Source organism: Gadus macrocephalus, chromosome 14, assembly GCF_031168955.1.
Source record: "Gadus macrocephalus chromosome 14, ASM3116895v1".
Classification (NCBI taxonomy): domain Eukaryota; kingdom Metazoa; phylum Chordata; class Actinopteri; order Gadiformes; family Gadidae; genus Gadus; species Gadus macrocephalus.
In genome coordinates this window covers 8,167,697-8,189,906 of record NC_082395.1, presented here as the reverse complement: position 1 = coordinate 8,189,906, position 22,210 = coordinate 8,167,697, and the positions used below count along the sequence as shown (strand labels likewise).

Genomic DNA, 22,210 nt, shown 5'->3' with positions numbered 1-22,210 from the left:
TTGCAGGAACTAGCTGCAACACAAATTATAATAATTTAATGTTGTACTGCTGCAGGAATATCGCTGAAAAGTGACAGATAGTAACGTAATGCTGCAGGAACGTCGCTTCAACGTAACTTGATAGTGACTGATGCTGCAATGTAAGCTTCTCACCTGCTTCTCATCTATGTGTACATATGGATGCATAATAGAGCTTAACAGTTCAGGTGAGTCATAGTTTGGTTATTTCACGGTTTTTGGTAACCAATATAGGGAACTATATAACCTTTATAAACCAGGGGGTCACTATGGCATCAAGTGAATCATTCCTTGTCCATGCCTAAGTAAGTCTCCCGAAACCTCATATGCAAATCAGGCAACCCCACCTGAGGCACCGACCCAGAGGTTGGGAACCCCGGCTCCAACATGAATGTCTGCCCTAAAGAGTTCCTCTTATTCACATTCAGTTTTTTGTGAAAAAAAATAAATAGATACCTCCAGCCCCAGAACCACCTCCAGCCTTAAGCCTCCAGCCTCGGAACCACCTTCAGCCTCAGGCCCACCTCCAGCCTCAGAACCACCTTCAGCCTCAGGCCCACCTCCAGCCTCAGAACCACCTCCAGCCTTAAGCCTCCAGCCTCGGAACCACCTCCAGCCTCAGAACCACCTCCAGCCTCAGAACCACCTCCAGCCTCAGAACCACCTCCAGCCTCAGAACCACCTCCAGCCTCAGAACCACCTCCAGCCTCAGGCCCACCTCCAGCCTTAAGCCTCCAGCCTCAGGACCACCTCCAGCCTCAGGTCCACCTCCAGCCTTAAGCCTCCAGCCTCAGGTCCACCTCCAGCCTTAAGCCTCCAGCCTCAGGACCACCTCCAGCCTTAAGCCTCCAGCCTCAGAACCACCTCCAGCCTCAGGCCCACCTCCAGCCTTAAGCCTCCAGCCTCAGGACCACCTCCATATATTGTTGGCTATATTGTTATGTGATTGCGTTGGTTAAAACATTTTATTGTTCGATTTGGAAACAGCCTAATGTTGTTATTTGGCCTTTCTGAAGCTAAATCAATGCATTTTATTCTATGAAAACGATGCCCCCTCACAAAATCGAACAGCCCCCTCATTCAACTCATCCTGGACCTGATACAAAGCACAGTCCGGCATATAAAGTTGTGCATTTGGATGAAAAAAAATTGGAGGTTTTGTGGATCTAGCTATCGTATCATATCATCCCTTCTGGCCTAAATATCTTTTAGGCTTCCATTTCTTCTCCAAGCTGGGGTCCGGAAAGGGTCCGATGGTTGAGGTGAGCCTGAGATTGGAGGGCTGCAGCTAGACCATTCTCTGAATTTCACACGCATTTTCAGCTATCCCCATGTCAGTCGACCAGCAGATGTGAGGATCCAGAGTAGGAACATTTGGTTGATAAGTAATTCTGTTTATCTGTGTTTTTGATCCCCATTTATATAAGTTCCCTAGATTCTGCCAGAGTTCGCCAGTTCCTTGTTCGTTGTTGAGGGTTTGTTTTTGCCTGCCTTGATTCCTTGGTTCCTTGGTGTTCCTTGAGTCGGATCTCTGCATTGACGTTTACCTTCCTCCACAAAGCAAGACAGGATCGTTGTTGCTCCCTGTTTTAATGCCTGAACCAAGCCACCCTTGCCCACCTACAGATGGTGCAAAGGCAGCAGGCTTTTGTCCAGGCGTAGGTTTAACTTCCAATCCTGATGTCCCTACTCAGGTTGATGGTTAAGTTTAGAATTCATTCAGAGGTCATTGTGAGTACTTTTAAGGAACTGAAAGATCAGGCTTCTATTTATGTAGCCGAGCTATTAAAGATCGTCTTTTCGGGTTCCGCTCTCTGTCCCTCGGTCCAGACTCTTGGTCAATTTGTTTGTACATAGAGTACAAAATAGGCTTTTATAATAAACATGCAACTACATATTTTATACTTTTTTATTTTATTTATAAATGTTGAACCACTTTGTACACAGCGTACCTTTAACAATTGTCCATATATGCTCCTTAAAATGACCTGAGGTGCTTTGGATAAAAGAACACAAAGAAGAGAGGATTTCTGATATAGTTGCTGATTTATTCACCTACATTTCATCATCTCCGTCGTCTTAGCCATAAGTTCAAATGGGTCAGTTGTTCAGCTATATTATCTTTAAAAAGAACTATGGTTAAATGCAGTGTTTCTAGCTGAGTATAGCCCATAGCCACAGCATGCCCTAATGAATGGTTGTGTACTCAATAGTTACTCATAAACCTCAGTTTTTGTCTTAAACCTAAATCCCGATCCTTTAAGAATCCTGATCCCTCAATGGAACAACAAACAAAACAGAATGCCACACAGACTTTTATTCCTATCATTCTATGTTAAATATACAGGTTTTAGTGGTGCATAATGAAATGGTCTCTTCCCAGCTAGCTTCCAATAGGTTGCCCATCTCATCGGCCATCTGTCCATTTACGTACACATAATCCACCACAAGGCAGGGAGGAAAGCCAGTCCCTGGGTAGGACCTAATGAGACAAAGGTTCATAGGACCACTTATTATGCATTGTGTTCATTGTGGTACCTCGCACTATCCATACGGCATGCATATCCCATCACTTTGTTCAAATAATGTATGCTCAAACAGCCCACTTTAAAACATACAAATGTGTGCATCAATATAGAGAAATACGCTCTTTGTGTTGTGTTATGTGACACGTAGTGTCATTACTGACATATCCTCCATTGCAGCAACATCAGATTGCTATGGCATAACAATCAACCATCAATCATTGACAAATATTTAAGTATGTCATGGTGGAAGTGCACGTGGACATACCTGGGAGGGGCCGGCCGCTGCTTTGTCCTTCATTGACCCCCTCTGAAAAACAACAGATGCAACACATTAACCCTACAGTCCCCAACCCTTTACCCTCCACCGCTTACAATGTATAACCTTATCTCACACATAATCAGCTGCAGCAGCAGATGGGAGTGGTGTTCTGTTCAAACAGGCCCAATCGTACACAGCAGAGGGAGCGGGGGCCTCTCTGAAGAAGGGGGGGGGGGGGGATGCTTTCCGCTCACCCGTCCTCATGGCCAGGTGGACGCTGTTATCCGACACGTCGTGGCGCTTGCTGACCGAGCACACGTGTGTGCCGTAGTCCCGCGCTTGGACCTGCTGGATGGTGAGCAGGATGCTGGCCGGGCGGTACGAGAGGCTGTAGCCCGGGGTGCAGTTCTGGAAGGCCTTGTGCTTGATGTAATGACACAGCAGCCCCCTCCCCAGGGGGCCCCGCCACTGGACGGACAGCTGGGGGACTTCCCCGTGGTCCTCGTAGCGGTACGCGCAAGGCATGGTGACGGGGCGGCCAGGGAGAGTGAGGAGCTGGGTCGTGCTGTCTACAGATAGTAGAGTGTTAGGAGCATGGATTGGATAGAAGATGTGTGATGCTATTAATAATGTGTGTTTTCTGTGTATAACCATTGGCAGAGAGTATTTAAATATACACTTAATATTCAGCCACCATGTTTGTTCTTAGTAGTTTATAATATTAATAAAAACTCTCTGTGTGATGAAGCTCATCTTGAGGTCTGGCCATCATGGTTCCCCAACAGGCCAAACAAATGATCAACTATCAACTCTATGTGCAGAAATATAGCGCTTTTTCATTGACTTACCTTTGCCATCCGTGTGGGACAAAGCACATCCCCAGCACAGCGCAGCTACCCAGGTAGAGACATACAAAACGTTTCCCCACATTTTATGATGGCTCGATTCTGTTATTATATAATGCATCGATTATTATGTTGAAGCTCTTGAGATAAGCAACTGATAAGCAGCCTGTGCTCTTTTGGTTTTTCTTGTGAGTGACCTGCATGCACCGACATGAGGAAAACTGTCTACCGTTGCTATGGTTACCAAGAGGTACTCTCAAAGGAAGGTCCCCAATGTTTTAATTGTAATTTGATACATCAAAGTGGAGATGCTTTTTCAGTGAGTCAAATCTTCAACAGAAACGATAAATCACAACAGAAGTTTCTTTAATGTTAAATCAGTGCCATTTACAAATGTAACCTTGGTAAACATGTACAGAAGTATTTAGTTTGAGCTAAAAACTATCAGTATACAACAACTGTCAAGAAACATTTACATCACAACACACTATACTAAATAACACACTGTACACTGGCACAATCCTCAGAATGCTTGTATTTACATACTTTCAACTGTAAACACACACACACACACACACACACACACACACACACACACACACACACACACACACACACAGGCATCCCACAGTCATGCACACACCACACACACATCTCTCTCTTTCTCTCTTTAGATGCATACATTCACAGGTGCCCCATTTCATTCTTCAATACTGAACATTACATTTTGTAATAATTAAACATTGTTTTACTATCCTGACCTATTGACTTGGATAAGTGGAACGACAGAGAGGGAAGAGTTTGGTCTCTTAACAACTTGACTTCTCTCAGAGAGGTGAGATACAATTAGAGCTCCATCTTATTGCCAACATACCCTAGGAAAATAAAAATGTTCTCCAGCTTGGTCTTTCTTTTCTATTTCCGACAGACAGGTGCTCAGCTCACCTTTCGCTGGACTGTCTATGTTGAGCAACATCAGGGCCGATTTGTGTAATGCGGCTGTTATTTAACACAGTGCCTTAGCAAAGTATGTGACAGACAAATTATTAGAATCAAAAGGATGGATCCTGCAAGTCAAAGCAAAAGCAACCGCAACAGTACAGGGTCACATGGCGGACAAGGAGAAGTTGAACATTGTGGTGGCTTTATTGCGGATGCTTAGACCATTTCATTGGGTTGACCGTCCTGAACAAGAAAAAAATGATCATCATACTGAACATAACTGGTTCAGTAATTATGTTTAATTTTTTCAATTGTGCTTTTGAAGCAGTACCTCAGCTGTGAAGTTCAGATCCACATGGGGCTAACTACAGTGCAAGACCATCATAATAAAATGAACAGTGTTTAAATACACTTCATCTGTTTGTATTTCTTTGTACATGTTTATGTCCTGCATTCTGCCCATTGTGCTGTTCTGGTGTGCTTTGATGCTGCTCCTGGTGGTTTTCCAGCACACACTGGTTACTGGATTCCTCGGAACAGACACATGGCGAACACCATGGCAAATAGCTGGAGAGGGGAACAGCACGGGTATGGAGATATCAACACAATATATTGGGTTAAGGGTTAATCGATACATCTCTACTGCAGGATTTTGTAGACGTATATATATAGAGATAATATATTTTATTCATTTGTCCGTTTCTTAAGGGCAGAATAATGTTTTGGATAGTGTGTCCGAATACCACCCCAAAGGTTCTGCTTTCAATTGACAAATATCTGCAGTCTTACATTGAGAAATCGTTGAAAAGCACACTTTACTATCACCTTGATGACCTTTATCAGGATTCAAGTTGGTTTGGGTAAAAGTGTCTCCCAAATAAATAAATATAATTATACTGCATATTTTCTCACCCTTAACTGAGACTTAAGGGCGGTAGTATCCATCATGGTAATCCGAAAGAGATCATGAGAGGACCTACTTCAATAGTCAGCACCACAATGGCCAGGGCACCCGCCATGTAGATGTAAGTCTCAAAGTAGTCCACCACGGCTGAGTAACAACCCTGTATGAAGACAAACAGCCAGGTGAAGACGGCAGCATTATGCTCTGGCAGCTCACTAGAATGAGATCGATGCTAAATAACTATAATGCAGGCAAAATATAAATTTTCTTGAAAACATTTCAAAGTTTGTTTGAAATGTATTGATTAAATGTATTGATTAATTATTTTGGAGTGATCACATGTCTAATGCTATTTTAAGGCAGAGCCCTGCCTAAAAATACGATTTTGAAAACCGAAAATGAAAACGTCCTGCACCAAAACTGACACTGCAGTGCAAACACAGTTTGTTCTTACCTATCATTATTACTCACAGTCACATGCAACCACATCTTCATTTGCATGCACAACAAACAGGACAGGTCTATGAGTATACATGGCATGCATTTGGAGGGATCAGACACCAATGCGCTCCGGTGACCTTGTTGTGTCGGAAGGCCATGGTGCCGCTCAAGCACTGCTCCAGGCTCACGTGCTCCACGTCTCCAAGGAAACGGTTCCTCTGACAACAGGCCTCGGGCACCGCCTTCCTGGGACTGATGAGCCTGAAGAGACTCTCCTCAAAGTCTTCTGGGCTGCTTACGCCACAGCAGTCAAACTGCAGCACCGGATCAGAGAGAGGATCATAGAGATGCTCTTTCATACCCTCTGTCTCGTAGGGGATGAGATGTTAAGATGTGAGTAAAGATAGATATATTTTTAATTCCCAGACGTTACCGTGGTCATGATGGCGTTCCACGTGGAAGTGAACACATCTGTGTTGTTGTGGCCTTGATAGTGACGCTTCAGCTCCCTGGTGAAGTACTCTCTGGTCAACTACACACACACACACACACACACACACACATACACACATACACACACACATACACCAAAGTGCAAACACACACACACACACACACACACACACACAAAAGAAAGTGCAAACACACACTCACACACACGCACACACACATGAAAGTGCAAATATACACACACACACACAAACACACACACGCGCACACACACACACACACATACACATGAAATTGCAAATACACACAAACAGACACACACACACAAACACAAACAAACAGGCATTCATACACACATAGACATAACAATTGCATCACATAGCCCACATACGGTATTCACCCAACCTAATAGCATCTAACCAAATTTATTATGACTTAGTGCAGATGAACAACAGTGTTGCATTATTATGACTTAGTGCAGTTAAAGCAACAGTGTCGCTTTGCTGACTTATCTAGTTCCCTTCATAACCTCCCTTTACCAGCTCTCAGTTTACTTTCCAAGCGTGATACTCACATGCTCTCGGAAGAGGAAGGCCAAAATGGCCGCTGCTAGCTCAGTCAGGAAGATGAAAAGGATGAGCATGAAGAACTGAAAATACAAGACAACAGTCACAGGCTTGTCGATGATTGAACACAAGCTCTTTGACTTTAGGTCATGGCAAGTGTAAATATTGCTCAATGTCTGGTAAAGTTCCCGTCAGTGCAATGTGATTGATCTCCTCTAGATGGCACTGTTGTACAATTCTGATAGTCTGTGCTTTGAAAGGCTTCCTACAATGAAAATATATTCAGAAAACATTTATAATAGTAATGATAATATAATTATTATTATTATAATAATAATAGTACACCAAAGATCATATATATTCCTATTTGACTTGGTCTTTTAGTCAAAAATGACTGTGTCATTTTAATCCATTCAAAGGGTGTGATGAACTTGATTTCCAGTGAGTCATGTTGATACTGAGCATCAGGACTAAACTCACAAAGAGCAGCAGACATTTGTTCTCCCGGATGGCCCCGCAGCAGCCCAGGAAGCCAAGCAGGAAGAGCAGGCCCCCCAGGGCCAGGATGATGTAGACCCCCGTGAACAGCAGGGGGTTGGCTGCCACAATCTCCCTAAAGCCCATGGGGTCCAGCAGCACCCACAGACCCACTCCCAGCAGGAAGGACCCACCCAGCTTACACAGGCAACACGTTCAAAAAGGCACAGGTTGGAAAAGAAAAGGAGGGTTTAAGAGAGATATTGAGAGAGAGTTCAAGTTATCTTTGTTTGAGCAAAGGACTTGTACATGTTTAATTTGATCCAATGATACTTTGTTTGTGTCAAATAGTTCAGTGACTTTCTTTAGATGGGATGTGTTGTTTTAATGTATCCCTACTGTGTGTGAGGGTATTACGTCTCCCCCAAAAAGGACTAAAGATCAGAAAGTATATCCAGGAAGCGTGTAATAAAATAAATATTATATAAAAACGTTGATATTATCAAAGACTTGATAGTATCTTTCGTATTGTGGAAAAACATTAAATGTTTTGTAAAGCCCTGTGCAGACAAATTTATTTCAAGTGTTCAAAAGCACCAAAATGTTGTTTACGAAATCAGATTCCATAAATTTGCTCCCCCTTCATCCTTATGCATGCAGCAATAATCCAGCACCCAAAATGAAAGTCTAGGATCATCAAAGTACCATCCTATCTACAAAAGTAGACAGCAAATTTGAGATAATAGCGATTGCAGCAATGGCAGCAACATGAAAAGGTCATTTTTTTCATCAATTATGCATTCAAGACAGCGGAGGGTATAATGTGATGGACTTACAAAGATGAAGAAGTTGAAAATGAACATGAGGTACTTCATGCAGCTGAGGCAGTCCCCTTCCATGGCTGACTGTGATGCTGGTTCCTCCCTGTGGCCCTGAACACACACACACACACACACACACACACACACACACACACACACACACACACACACACACACACACACACACACACACACACACACACACACACACACACACACAAACACAAACACAGACATACAAAGACATGCACACACGCACACACATTCAGATACAAACACACACTCACAGAAACACACACACACATGCAAACACGCACACACATAAAGACACACGCACACACATTCAGATACAAACTCACATGGGCACGCAAACACGCCAATAGAAACACACACGTGCGCACACACACAAACACCCACAAAAAAAAAACATTGACATTAATAATAAGCATTAACAGATATTTATATGACATGGTTTATGATTATAAGACTAACCAATATTTGCTGCTCATAGCACCAGACATTTTGGGGTTTTTTCTTCGTTAAAAAAAAACGCTTTGGACCTCTGTAACTTGTGATGGACATTTATTATTTATGAGATTTTAAAGACAAAAAAAAGACTAAATAAATAATTCATGTCAAAATGTTTCAATAGATACATCGTCAGTGAACATTTTAAAATAATTGTTATTTGCAGGCATTTGATGAGGCCTACAAAAAGCAATACATAGCTTGGTATTTCACCAAGAAATTACAAAGCCAGCAGCACAAGCCCTGCAAGGACCCCATCTGTGTTTCACAAGGCAACACATGAGGTTTGATCTGTGTGGGTGTCGTGTCATTGTGTCGGCAGGTAAGTTTGCCATGTTCCGGACGCGCTCTGCTTAAGCAAGTGAGAGTTAAACAGAAAAGGAGCACGAGCTCCTCTAACTAGGCTTCTCTGAGCCTAGTTAGACACCACGACAGCCTAAACACAAACGATAAATACAAAAAACAATAGATATGTGTGTATGTTTGTGTGGGATTGTGTGCGTGCATGTGTATCCATTCATCTACGCATCTACATACATCTGTCTGTGTTATCCCTTAACATTCTCTCACGCATCGTAGTCGAATACATAAGTGCATAAAATAATAATAAGAATAAATAAGGTACAAAAACACATCACGACGGAGTGTAAACAAAATGAGATCACCCGCGGTGCCCACACACGCAGAAGGGCAGCAGAAACATTTCTGGTGTCGTGTATGGGGCTGCTGCCAGCAGCCGCAGCATTAGCAGCCGGCCCCACACAGGACAGAGAGAGCTCCACACGGACAGACCAGGACGTGTTGCACACACCAGGGCCCAGCAGGGGTGTGAACACAGCCAACTGTGCCTTTACCAGTTGCTCTTCTGAGCTGTGTGCTGTGAAAGTAATGTAACCATACCGTCTATGGCAGTGTGCGTGTGCGTGTGTGTGTGTGTGTGTGTGTGTGTGTGTGTGTGTGTGTGTGTGTGTGTGTGTGTGTGTGTGTGTATGTGTGTGTGTGTGTGTGTGTGTGTGTGTGTAGAGGTAGGGGGAAAGTATCGGTCAAACACTAGGGAGGTAGCCAGGTAGTCATGTAGACAGACAGACAGGACATAATTCCATTTCATCGAATGAAATTATGAGACAAGCTTATTACAATCCTGTGACTGAAATTGCCTCACAGAGGGGCAGGGGCAGTCCACTCAAACTTCCAAGAAATGACACCCAAATAATTGCTCTTAACCACGACACAGAAATGTGGGTGTTAGAGCAGGGTGGGAGTGTTGGGAAGGGAGTCTGAGAGTCGGCTGGCTGCTAGAGGAGAGGATGGAGGAACGGTGGGGCTGACAGTGTTCCACCTTGTCAACCTCCGCTCATCATTGAGGGATCATCCACCTGATCCTCCCCATCCACCCCCAGACGGGCCGGGTGAAGCCCAATCATCTGAGCTAACCTCCTCTCATCTAGTTTTGGCAACGAAAACTGCACCGGCTGCGAGTACAACAGACTTGTAGGACATCCACAGGCATTTTACTGTGAGCTATAAGTTACAGAGCATGTTTGGACTCCATATGGCCCAATTAGTAAGGCAATAGTTTTCTCTTATGTAATGTCATCAGCCCTGAAGACACAGTACAAGTCCTATTCTCTACAGAGGTCAAGCATATGTATCGGCCCATTCTGTCCACAGCTGTTATTGGATTTGTCTTGTTTATTTCATTATTTTCATATTTTATTGAATTACACATTTTATGTCCTTCAACACAAATAGCCAGTTATAATGTCTTTCAGGTCTTAGTCAGAAGCACACAGGAAACCCTACAGTTATATTTAGTTATATATATCAAACAAACTGATTCTACTCAAGGCTTATTATCAGATGTAATTCATACCAGTGTGGCCAGCTATGTTATAACACAAGAAATTTACGATTTATTTGACTCACCTGTCTGAGCCTCTGTGGTCCATGCTCAAATTCAGTAAAAGCATATCTATTCTCTCTCTCTCTCTCTCTCTCTCTCTCTCTCTCTCTCTCTCTCCCCCCCCCCCCCTCTCTCTCTCTCTCTCTCTCTCTCTCTCTCTCTCTCTCTCCCTCTCCCTCTCCCTCTCTCTCTCTCTCTCTCTCTCTCTCTCTCTCTCTCTCTCTCTCTCTCCCTCTCCCTCTCTCTCTCTCTCTCTCTCTCTCTCTCTCTCTCTCTCTCTCTTGATATTGAGAGAGTAACTATTTTTATAACTAAATGCGTAGGCTTATAGAATATATTCCTTATGCAATAGTTTTCACATTTTCACACAAAATACATTTTTGGTACTCCCCCAGTAGAAGTTAGAACATTTGTGATATGTCGTCAAAGTTCTGTTGAACACCTGTCAACAAAAATACAACCTTCAAAATTTGTCAGCCTTCTTGTCTTGGCATCGATATATATCACATGGAGCCTTCTCCATCGAGAGGAAAGTGGAAGAGGAAGAATTCTAAGCATTTCATCAAATCTTTGTTATATATGTATCATTAGGGATTGGAAATGATCAAATATTGTAAGCCTATGTGAGTTTATGTTGAAGTAATAAAATAAACAAAAAAAAAATGCAAAATGTATTGACAATCTTTTTTGCAATAGGCTTTGTGTAAAATTTATTTAAAGTTTAGATTTGAATCTTTAGCATAGTGTAGTTTTGGAATGTAAAATGTAGGACAAAGTCTGAGAAAGATACTGTGCAATCAAGTTCCCCCTCCCTCTTTACCTCCCTCTCCTCTTCCCTTTCCTCCCGCTCCTCATCACTCTCCACCCTTCTCCATCCAATCCTCCTTCCTCTCCTCCACCCCCTACTCCTCCCACTCCTCCTCCCACTCCTCATCCCTCTCCTCCCACCCCAGTCCCTCCATTATGACCCTGACTACTCAGTTCCTTCCCTCCCTCCGTCAGGCTCCAGAGAGGAGGAGCAGGGTGGAGGAAGAGGAATGATCTTTTTTAAATATCATGTCAAAGGGAGACAAATCTGAGTGTTTTCTGTTACTCATGTTGTTTGCTTGTATCCTCATCATAAATAAACAATGCACATTCGTATTTTTGCCTTAATTCTTATCATTTCCACTTGTCAACTTCCCAGCTAATGTACAGTATTCAGACACACGCACCACACTCACGCACACTGCTGAGACTCTATTCAGCTTGTAATTTCATGCATGCAGAGTCCAAAAATAAGTCTGAAGGGAGCGAATGAAGTGGAGCATCGCAGGGATTAAACCTTAAATCGTCCTTCACACAAATGCAGCCCTGGCTGGGAAATAGTGGAGGTGGGGGGTGCAGTGTGGGTGCAGTGAAAATCAATTAAGGATGTTTCAATTCAACCCAGCAGGTCCACACTTGATGTAAGGTGATAATATTACGGTGCATGCATGCATAGGTACCTTATAGTTCAGTGTATAAAATAAATCTGCATGAATGATGTGTGAGAAAGAGAGTGACAAAGCACAAAGTTGCATGGTGTGCATGTGTGTGTTTGTGTGTGTATGTTTGTGTGTGTGTGGGGGGGGGGGGGGGGGGGCTATGAGCATGAAATGTGTGTGCAATGTGTAGAATGTGCTGAGTAGTGTGTGAGCGTGCGGATGTATGTTTGTATTTGTGTGTGTAAGAGAGATTCAATCAATGCACACACATTGACTTAAGTTTGGTCTGTCTCTAAAACATAGAGCATCTTAAAGACAAATCCTTCAATCACCTCAGAGTCTGGAGTGGGCACTGCGAAAATATAAACTCTTTAAAAGAGTTACAATAGAGTAGCAGAGACACTGCTGTTGCTGACATTCGATATTTATCAAAGCCCTACTTTACCAAAGAGCCCCATTGGATAAGACACTCTCCATTATCATTTATAAAACTCCTGGGCGATTTGGCCCAGGACAGAATCGTCAGCATATCGTGGCACTGCAACAGGAAGCCCCAATGGGGAGCGCCGGGCTGTGTAGAGCCAGTATGTTCAGAGAACACCAGTGCAGTACCAGTAAGCCACTGGTGACAGGCTGAGGATCCAAACCCATTAATCACACCTGGGCACTACAGCGAGGATGCACAGCACGGCCCCTGGAGAGGCAGTGGGACTCAGATAGGGGCTCGAGCAGTGATGAACAAGCATTGCGTGGGTTTACAGCCCCTCAGGATCTGCGGCTGCCTATTTACATCCATAATGAGAGCGCAGTGTAAACAGCACTGCCACAGGCTCCACAGCTTGAGCCAGAATAGATGTGAATGGAGCTTTTCAGGACTCAAGGTGCAGGGTTCTTCTAGTCATCCGAGGCCAACCTTTCCCTACAAAAAGGCTGAGACACAGCACTGATTAACTGTGTTTAGAACCGCCTACTTATCAGGATGGAAGAGGTCCTGATTGACATGCAAGCACAACCAACCACGGGCCGTATGCCAGGAACAGTACTTCTAGAAAAACAGACCCCTGTTTTGTTTTTGTTTTTTTAAACGTAACTTTACACAATTCCTCAAAGATATATATACCGGGTACTGAATGACACATGGATGTAAGCGTAAGAATTGTGCAGGAGCTACGTCTACATTTCTGTAAGTGATAACTCTAAAAGCTGATGAGAGTCATGTGTTTCTTCTCCAAGTCGCTGGCTGGCTCAACTTGCTCTGTGTATCAGCCTTTCAGGACCAGTCACATGGGGAAATAGTGAAAACGAACAGAAGAGGCTGAGAATCTCCATTCCATGTAATTGCAATAGACTAGAAAGTAAATACGTCCCGTGCACACGTGAATACTCTCATTACTAGTACGAAGAGCCCCACGTGTGCATGCTTTCCTCAAAAAATTGCGCTTGCTCTCTGGGAAGCTTTAAGGTTCATGTGACTCATTTACCTGAGCGACAGAACCTAACACCCGCGTTCTATAACGCATAGACACCCACCCAGTCCTCAGAAGAGGGGGAGCACCCAATAGGTGACTGCATGAACAAGGGAGATATACACATGTTGAGTCTTTCATCTGCCTCGTTCAGCGTGAACCCCCAGGGCAACCAGATCAATAATGAGGCTCAGCAACACTGATCGATGTTTGAATGATTTCTAGCTTTGCCAGGGGTCCTCCATCACCCCGTCTCACGGCTGGTGAGAAACAATCCCTGGCCTTGGATTCGTTAGATTGAGGGTCTCGAGACAATAATAGGGCTATTTCCATCACTGGGGGGGGGTTTCAAAGCAATGATGTGTACGATTTTGGTTGAATAGTAAGACTAGGTGCATAGGGAAGGTCAAGTAACCAAACGCAAGCGATTAAAGAAAAATTACATTTTGAATATTTATATAATCTAATAAATAAAACACCTGCATAACGCCAAAAAAGTCTATCTATCCAATATGTTAGGAAGTCGGTCTCATGTTCGTATTTGAGGGACTGGAGGAACTCCTGGGATGGGAGGACTTGATGTAACCTTGCTCAAATATTTAAAGACATTTGAATAATGTACTTCATAGCTAAACGTTTGTTGTCTGATTTGGAAGCACTAGGTAAAGAGTTGAAATGGAAGGGAAAGATGTCATCTTTTAGTGACTGTGGTCTTTTGTTCCAGCCGGAAGGCCTGGAATCTCTGCTGGCACGATGGGCTGACGAAAGGCTCTTAAGGTCTGTTAGACCCACTGTGCAAAAGCCTTCTGAAGTGTGTGCGTGAGTGGGGTTGTGTATGTAGGCTACATGGCAAGATTTATTCAAATTTGTGAATCATTATGCAAATCGTTTTTTTTGTGAGCCAAAGTTTAAATTAAATTGCTGATTCATTAACACAGCACTGCTGTACTAGGAGCTTTTGAGAATCTCAACACATAACAAGCTGGGGATAACAATCAAAATCTGTTGTGAACCTAATGCAATGTGGGTCTGTTGTGGGTCTTTTGAAACGGCTCGGCTCAGCTGAATCAGCTCAGTCTGTGTACAACAATTATTCATGGTGTTATTATGGAGTTTGTACAGATCCCCTTGAATAGTTTGAATAAAGTCTGCATTCGCTTCCTCCACCCCGTATATATGTGGTGGAGCAGAGGTGAGAAAGGTGGAGTAACATATTACATTAGATAAACATTAGTTATAAAACAGAGCAGTAGAAATGGATGGTAACTAATGGAGATTCCTATCAGAGAAACGTGTGAAGGAAGATGAGTGTATGGCTGATTTTAGTTCAGGGTAGGCTTAAAGAGAGAGCAGCATACCATATGTACCTGGCAACGGCTCGTGGTTTCAAAGGGAGGTGGGGGTTTTCGTCACTGCTTTGGAGCCGTCGGTCTCGCAGCGCTTTACATTAGCTGAGGAGAAAGAGAGAGGAATCAGGGTGGTTGTGCTGGGTGCAGATGCTGCATCAAAGGCATGGGAAGAGGTACTGGATTTTGAAATTTCGTCATCGTCTGTGGGAGGCGGAGCAAAATAGTGACACAGGATTTATTTCGCCGTTCTCGGGAAAACAAGTTCCACTTACATTTTGCCACTTTACCAGATAATTTACAAGTCCCTTTTAGCTAACTACGTTTTTTTTAATTTGTAAGACTATACTGACAACATCAATTTTTTAGCTTTGCTTCACCACAGATGGAGCTTGAAAACTGTTTTGGATGAGGGCACCTATATCACACGGGACAGATTTAAGCTTTTATAGCATAGCCTGTTACTATAGAAACAAAATCACTAGACAGGATGCAAAATCATGGTGGTGGATTTTTGTTGCGGTGATCTCTACCTCCAACCCTTTCTGCAGGAGGAAATGGCCATGTATCTGCTGATACACCCAAAAATATAACGATCGATCACACTAATTATTTGCTGTGTGCTTCACAGTGTTGCACAAGTATTTATACTTTCAAGCATTGGCCGAACACAGACCAAACAACACCATAACTGCAACCATGCTAAACAAATATAAACTATTTATTTGAGATGGAAAGTATACAGTATACAGTGCGAAAGCGACAGAACCATAGATACAGACAGAAAGACAGAAAGACAGACAGATGTGTAGACTGATTGACAAACATATGCCAGTTAATTGCATTTGGGGGAGGGTAAATTGTGTGTCCGTTTTTTTGTTTGTTGTTGTTGTTGTTGTTGTTGTTGTTGTTGTTGCATGTATCGTCGAGGTTGTGGACAGCTGAGCTGGGGGTAAGAGAGCTGTGAAGCAGAAGGCCTGTGAATCAGATCACTTGGGTAAAGCAGTGCTTCCCACACACAGGAGGGCTGGAGTGGTGACTAACGTGGCAACATGTAGCCTTCGTCCAATACTCAACACCTGAACTTCTTAATAACAATCCATTACTAGTAGGAATTTGAGAGACATTGGCGGTTGTGTTGTGTATTCTCGGTTATTCAGAGGACGTTTTGGACTTCCGATAATTCTAATGGGGCAGTTTTTTTTGCACACACACACATTGTTGAAAAGGCTAACCAGTGATCTTTAATAAGGGATTATCCTTTTAGCAAGCATAGCCAGTGTCTAGTGTTGCGCTCTATGAATTGTGTCAGCTAACCAGGAATTGTAATTTTCAGTGCCTGGAAGCCCAGGGAGATGCAATTAGATGTGTTTTTGCGGTCAATTGACATTTAGACAAATATAAATGTTATTGCATTGCAGAACCATACAGACATATTGGCCTACAACTGACACATTGTGCAGCAATGGCAGAAGGAATTATTTAGAATGCCTGGGCAAATAATGTGTTGAAAATATTGGACTGTGTCATACAATGAGTTGGCAAACAAAACAAACAAAACATTTAGGCAGACCTTGTGTTTTATTGGCACTGCTTTTGTATAATATATACTTTATTATTGATGATTTGGCTTGCCAGAGGGAATCAAAGAGCAAGATAACATTCAATTAACGTCCCGATTATACAGTATATACTGTATATATATATATATATATATATATATATATATATATATATATACATACACATATATATATATATATATATTTATATTCCTAATTAGTGTTTTGGTTGCTGCCCATCAGAGCACTGATGTGGAGAGGCTGAGCTCTTCCGAGTACAAACTAGTCACACAGTCCTTCCATCTAGAGGGCCAGGAATAGATAGGACCACACATGGAGCATGGTACTCCAGTTGTAATTGCCTATGTGTCAAATATATGTAATTCTTGCCAAAAAAAGGAGCATCTGGTTCACATTTTTGTGCAATCAACATGAATACTAGCATCTTTTGCGCTCGGTGGCTATGGGAAACGTCTGTTGCTAATGATTGGATTGTATGTGCTAAGTGTCTCTGATTGGAACAGTGTGGTAAATAACCAGAGTGTATGCCTAAAACACAACGCAATACTACTACTGAGTCATATGGGAGTACCATTATAGTTTAGGTTTACGACTCATACACACAAACCAGAATGCACACACACACATCAGACATCACAATCACACACACAGGCACACACGCACACACACACACACACACAAACACACACGGGCAGTTATTCACAATTTTGACAAATCAAACAAATGATTGTAACAATAATATATCAATTAAAACTTTATTTGCTATAAAATAACTGCTAGAGAAAAGAGTAACATGACTAAAGCTCAGAGCTGCGAGCAGGCCCAGCTACGGGTCTTATCTGTGGCCTCTTGGGGTGACCATCTGCTTGCTAATTCAGTTTGACTGAATTTAATCTGGTTAAGGTACAAAGAAAAACTTTGAGACAGCACCAGGGCATTGGTATTATCTCTTCTCTTTGTGGCTTCATGGCCTGAATGACAAGGCTATCCTGCTGTAATTAAATCAACGCATGATGGCCAGTTTAACAGCATTTGTTTTATCCTTTTCTTTTTTTTTCCCGGAAGGGTCAGTACTCAATCGTATACATTTCTTACGTCAGGAAGTGGAAAATAATGCATCCATTCCGTCGATGATGCGATAAGGCGATTTCAGACAATCGAATGAACCACAATATATCATGCTACATCGGAAGGTGAGAGACCAGAAAAGTTTCCTGACATTCAGAAAGAATGGAATAAAACGAAAGAATGTAAAGAACAGGACACAGCAAGTGACACCGTTGGGGACTTCAGGATAAAGGAACCGGCAGGACCTTTGTTGAGTGAGGCCCGTACCACTGTGACTCGTGGCTTTTGTCACCATGCGGTGACCCACAAATAGACCCACTCCCTCCTCCAAGATGCGATGGGAGCTGGGGGGAGAGACAGATGGACCAGTGCTGCACAGGATCCTCAGCCTCAACAATACATGGCTGGCGTGCATTTGAGCATTTTTAAACCGACCTGGTCACACTGGTGGATGGGGTCACAAGGGTAATCAAGCCATACCTTTGAAAAGGCGTGATTAAGTTGAAATTAAACAGCTGTAAAGAGAAAAAGAGGAGAAAATAAGAGAGCAAGATTTGGAAACTCAACCACCAAATGATGTCCCCTCCCTATCTACTTCCTCTCTCCCTCATTTTTCAGCCATTGAAAAGTGTTTCATTAAATGCTTCTGGGCTGACAGGCCCATTGGATACCTTGAACCATGAGGGAATAAAATGCCCTGGTTGGTCAGAAATGAGCCGGGAGCTGTTTATAAACATAAATGGCTCATAGAGAGGCAGTTGCCTTCAACTCAAAAGAGATGTTTTCACTGAGCATTTTACTCACTAATACCTGAGGGAATGCTCTGCCATTTCTAACGACGGACCATCAACTCAAATATCTTGAATTTCACCTACAGTGCCTTTCAATAGAGATCAATGGTGAAAAATTACCTATTTTTTATTCCTACGTATTTGTTAAACTAGGTATGATATGTTGTCCCAACATATCTATCAGTGCATAATGTTCTCTTTAGCTCTGTAACCAGCTTGAAAAAGTGATGCATCTCCTGGTTAGTTTCTCCTTATGACAATGAACGCCGGATGTGAGATCCTATGCACACTCTGGAAGAGAGGACACAAGTCCACAGGGAGCCATACAGCCTGCTGGTTATTCCAGTGAATGCACCAATGGACATTCAAGTGTGCTGTAATGTTTCCCGAAATAAGCGATACAGGTTCCCTCGCCAGGATTATGGGAAAGATCCACATTTGTGGAACATTTCCATTTAAATCTGATACAGACTGCAGTGCCCAATGAATCTGCATACAGCCACAACAGCTTACTCAGGTCAAACCCTTTATACAACTGTTCAAGGCATTGGGGATCTGGTTGGTTTATTGGTAGAGATTCTGATGAACTAATTTAATTTTCTGGATCTGGGATGCTTGTCCACGCCAGCTTTTTAAAGATATGAGCAGAACTGTCAACCTGTAGGGGTGTCTTAAGAAGTACACATGTTCACCTTAAATGTGAGGTTGACAAAGCTGGTTCTTATACAAATTTCTTCCTACTCTTAGAGAAGTACTACTTCCATAACAAATGTCCCCTTCTTTTGTCTAGCAGTAGCCTACAAAGCTGTTCAATTAAGTAGACCTACACGGCCACTGGGCCAATCTAGAAGATTTGTCTTAGTCAAGTGTGTCTAGTGGATGAATGTGCAAGTAGAGGGCCATTGTAGTGTTCAAATAATTGTGCACGAAAGAGAATTCATGTTTTGTTCATATTCCAGGACATAATGTATCAAATCTTCAGCTTTAAACATGTCATGAATGGCTAGGTTCAACACATAGTCTTCCTCATTAAACAAATGTCCAGATGCTGAAATCATCATAGCCCTGCTGACATTAGTTACCAACCAGTTTGGGCCCATGAGCCCATTTCCAGCTCTAAAATGGTTTGCAACCCCAACTTTAACTTTTGTGCATCTGCTTCCACACAAATAAATTTGTTTTACCCAATCAACTTCTGCATGTGATATAAATGTTATGTTGAACAGCAGCAGTACACGTGCCTGTGAAGAAATACATGAGCTCAGCCGGATATTTCCTTTTCGCAGATGACCTCCAGTAATCCCTCCGTTGTATGCTACTTCTCACCTGTCATTCTCCCTGTGCTATCTCTTCTTCCCCACTGGGTGCAGATGGGTCGCCTCAACCAGGATGTTCCAATTTATTTTTCAACCCGCAATTATTTAAAGGTGTGTTGCCTAAATGTATGTGAATGGTCCGTGGAAGTACGGTCTTCACTGACCACATGTCACCTCATTGACGACTCACGAAGATTAATAAATGTATAAGTGAAACATGTCATAGGAATCTAAGGTGGCGTCCAGTTCATTCCAACAAACTCCATTCGTTGAAAACTAACGGGAAAAACTGATTGTTTTTTCCGTCGAAAAAACTCATTGTTTTTCCCGTTCATGTATTTTGCCTGGATTTCCAGACGTATTTTATTAGAAAACAGTCGCGTTATTTTGTGACGAGGTGGACGTTTGAATAGTTAAATCAATGATGATCTTGCAGACAATTGACAACACACGCAGAGTAACTTACCGCAAGCAGGTCCCCGGGTGAGATGCGATTCCTTCTCCCTAAAAGGTCAAAATAGCGTTCACTATATAAATTGCACTCTTAGAAACATCCCATGAATTACATCGACATGTAGGGCTACTTCTCGAACGAATGTGCAATATAATTCCACATTCGCTTGCATTTACCCTATCTCTATAAATAGATTACTCCAAAGGGAACTACACGAGCGACTAGTGCGAAGCAAGGCTAGTGCTCTCTGTGGAGGTAGACTAGAGATTCGCGTCCTAGTTGGGCGGGGGCAGTGTCGGCTGTTCCAACTACCCCCAACAAATTATTGTGCTCCTAGTCAGAATAAAACCCACTTTTATTCTACTGGTGTATCGTGTTCGTTGACCTAGACTAGCGTTATGATTACTTATCGTCTGTCTCTCTGACTGTGGTAGCTGTATGTGTGTGTGTGTGTGTGTGTGTGTGTGTGTGTGTGTGTGTGTGTGTGTGTGTCTGTCTGTCTGTCTGTCTGTCTGTCTGTCTGTCTGTCTGTCTGTCTGTCTGTCTGTCTGTCTGTCTGTCTGTCTGTCTGTCTGTCTGTCTGTCTGTCTGTCTGTCTGTCTGTCTGTCTGTCTGTCTGTCTTTCTGTCTGTCTGTCTGTCTGTCTGTCTGTCTGTCTGTCTGTCTTACTGTCTGTCTGTCTGTCTGTCTATAGCTATCTATCTATAGTAAAGCATCTATACATGTACAGTATAGATCCATCTATACTGAGAGGTTGGAGAGAATCATAAAGGACAGCTCCCACCCTGGCTTTCACCTGTTCGACCTGATGCCCTCTGGCAGGCGCTATAGGTCCATCAGAACCAGGTCTTCACGGTTCAGAGACAGCTTCTTCCCTAAAGCTGTATCCACCCTGAACACACACATGCACTGACCCCCGACTGACTGACCCCCCCCTAACCTCCCACTGCTGTATTGTACTTTACTTTATTTTACTTTATTATTTATTTTACATTATTTACATTTCTATTTGGTATACTGTTGTTCTTGTTCTATTTATATATTATTTATTTTCTCGAATGCACCAATTGGGAAAGCTTACTAAAAATTCCGTTGTACTTGACTCGTGCAATGACAATAAAAGGCTTTCTATTCTATTCTATTCTATTCTATTCTATAAGCATGCATGCTTACACACAGACACACACACACACACACACACACACACACACACACACACACACACACACACACACACACACACACACACACACACACACACACACACACACACACACTCACACACACACACACACACACACACACACACACACACACACACACACACACACACACAGACAGACAAATAAACTGAAACAAACAAACACACACAAACAGACACCAACAACAACATGGCTATCAGTGGAGCTCTGCACTCGGGTCTCATTATGGCTGACTGGCTGACAGGGGGCTTCTCCCGCCTGCTGTCTGCAGTCTGCAGCATCTCAACTCCCTAGATAAGGTTCTCCTGGAAGCATTGATTAAGTGTCTCTCATACTTAACACACACAAAGTCATACAGCAATCACACGCACGTGCAAACAAAAAAGGTATGAATGCACACACACACACACACACACACACACACACACACACACACACACACACACACACACACACACACACACACACACACACACACACACACACACACACACACACACCAACACGCACACAACACATACACACACACAGATGCATAGGAAGGAACCTTCCTACATGCATGCAGATGCATTAGTTATAGTTTTTCATGATTGCCTTTGCACAGCTATTATTACTGGTTTCCTATTGGATGGTGTCGTTGATGTCTATGTATCTCACTCCTTTAACCGTTTTTTTGGGGCACACTTTCTCTGTGTTACAACTCTGTCTCTCTACAGGTCGTTGCAAGCCTCTATTCCAAAACACACAAATACAAGAGTGTGGTGGACAGCTGGTGTCCCAGCCTTTGGAGAAGGGAACATCCCATTTCTTCTGTTACCAAAACATAATTCCTTCTT

General features: G+C 42.9%; 1 protein-coding gene across 3 annotated transcripts; it reads right to left on the bottom strand.

Moving 5' to 3' along the window:
• Positions 1-3,997: 3,997 nt before the first annotated feature.
• Positions 3,998-20,870, bottom strand: LOC132472081 (tetraspanin-18-like). 3 transcript variants are annotated; one of them, XM_060071526.1, is made up of 9 exons: positions 20,185-20,870; positions 14,973-15,065; positions 8,267-8,362; positions 7,434-7,628; positions 6,962-7,036; positions 6,371-6,469; positions 6,075-6,251; positions 5,573-5,656; positions 3,998-5,159 (listed from the first exon to the last, which is right to left on the bottom strand). In XM_060071526.1, the coding sequence occupies exons 2-9, from the start codon at positions 14,973-14,975 to the stop codon at positions 5,112-5,114; spliced, it is 777 nt and encodes a 258-aa protein (XP_059927509.1). In that variant the 5' UTR covers positions 14,976-15,065; positions 20,185-20,870; the 3' UTR covers positions 3,998-5,111. The 3 variants fall into 3 exon arrangements, with proteins under 3 accessions (XP_059927509.1, XP_059927511.1, XP_059927508.1); XM_060071528.1 differs by having other exon boundaries at positions 14,982-15,065; XM_060071525.1 differs by lacking the exons at positions 14,973-15,065; positions 20,185-20,870 and having other exon boundaries at positions 8,267-8,655.
• Positions 20,871-22,210: the final 1,340 nt, after the last annotated feature.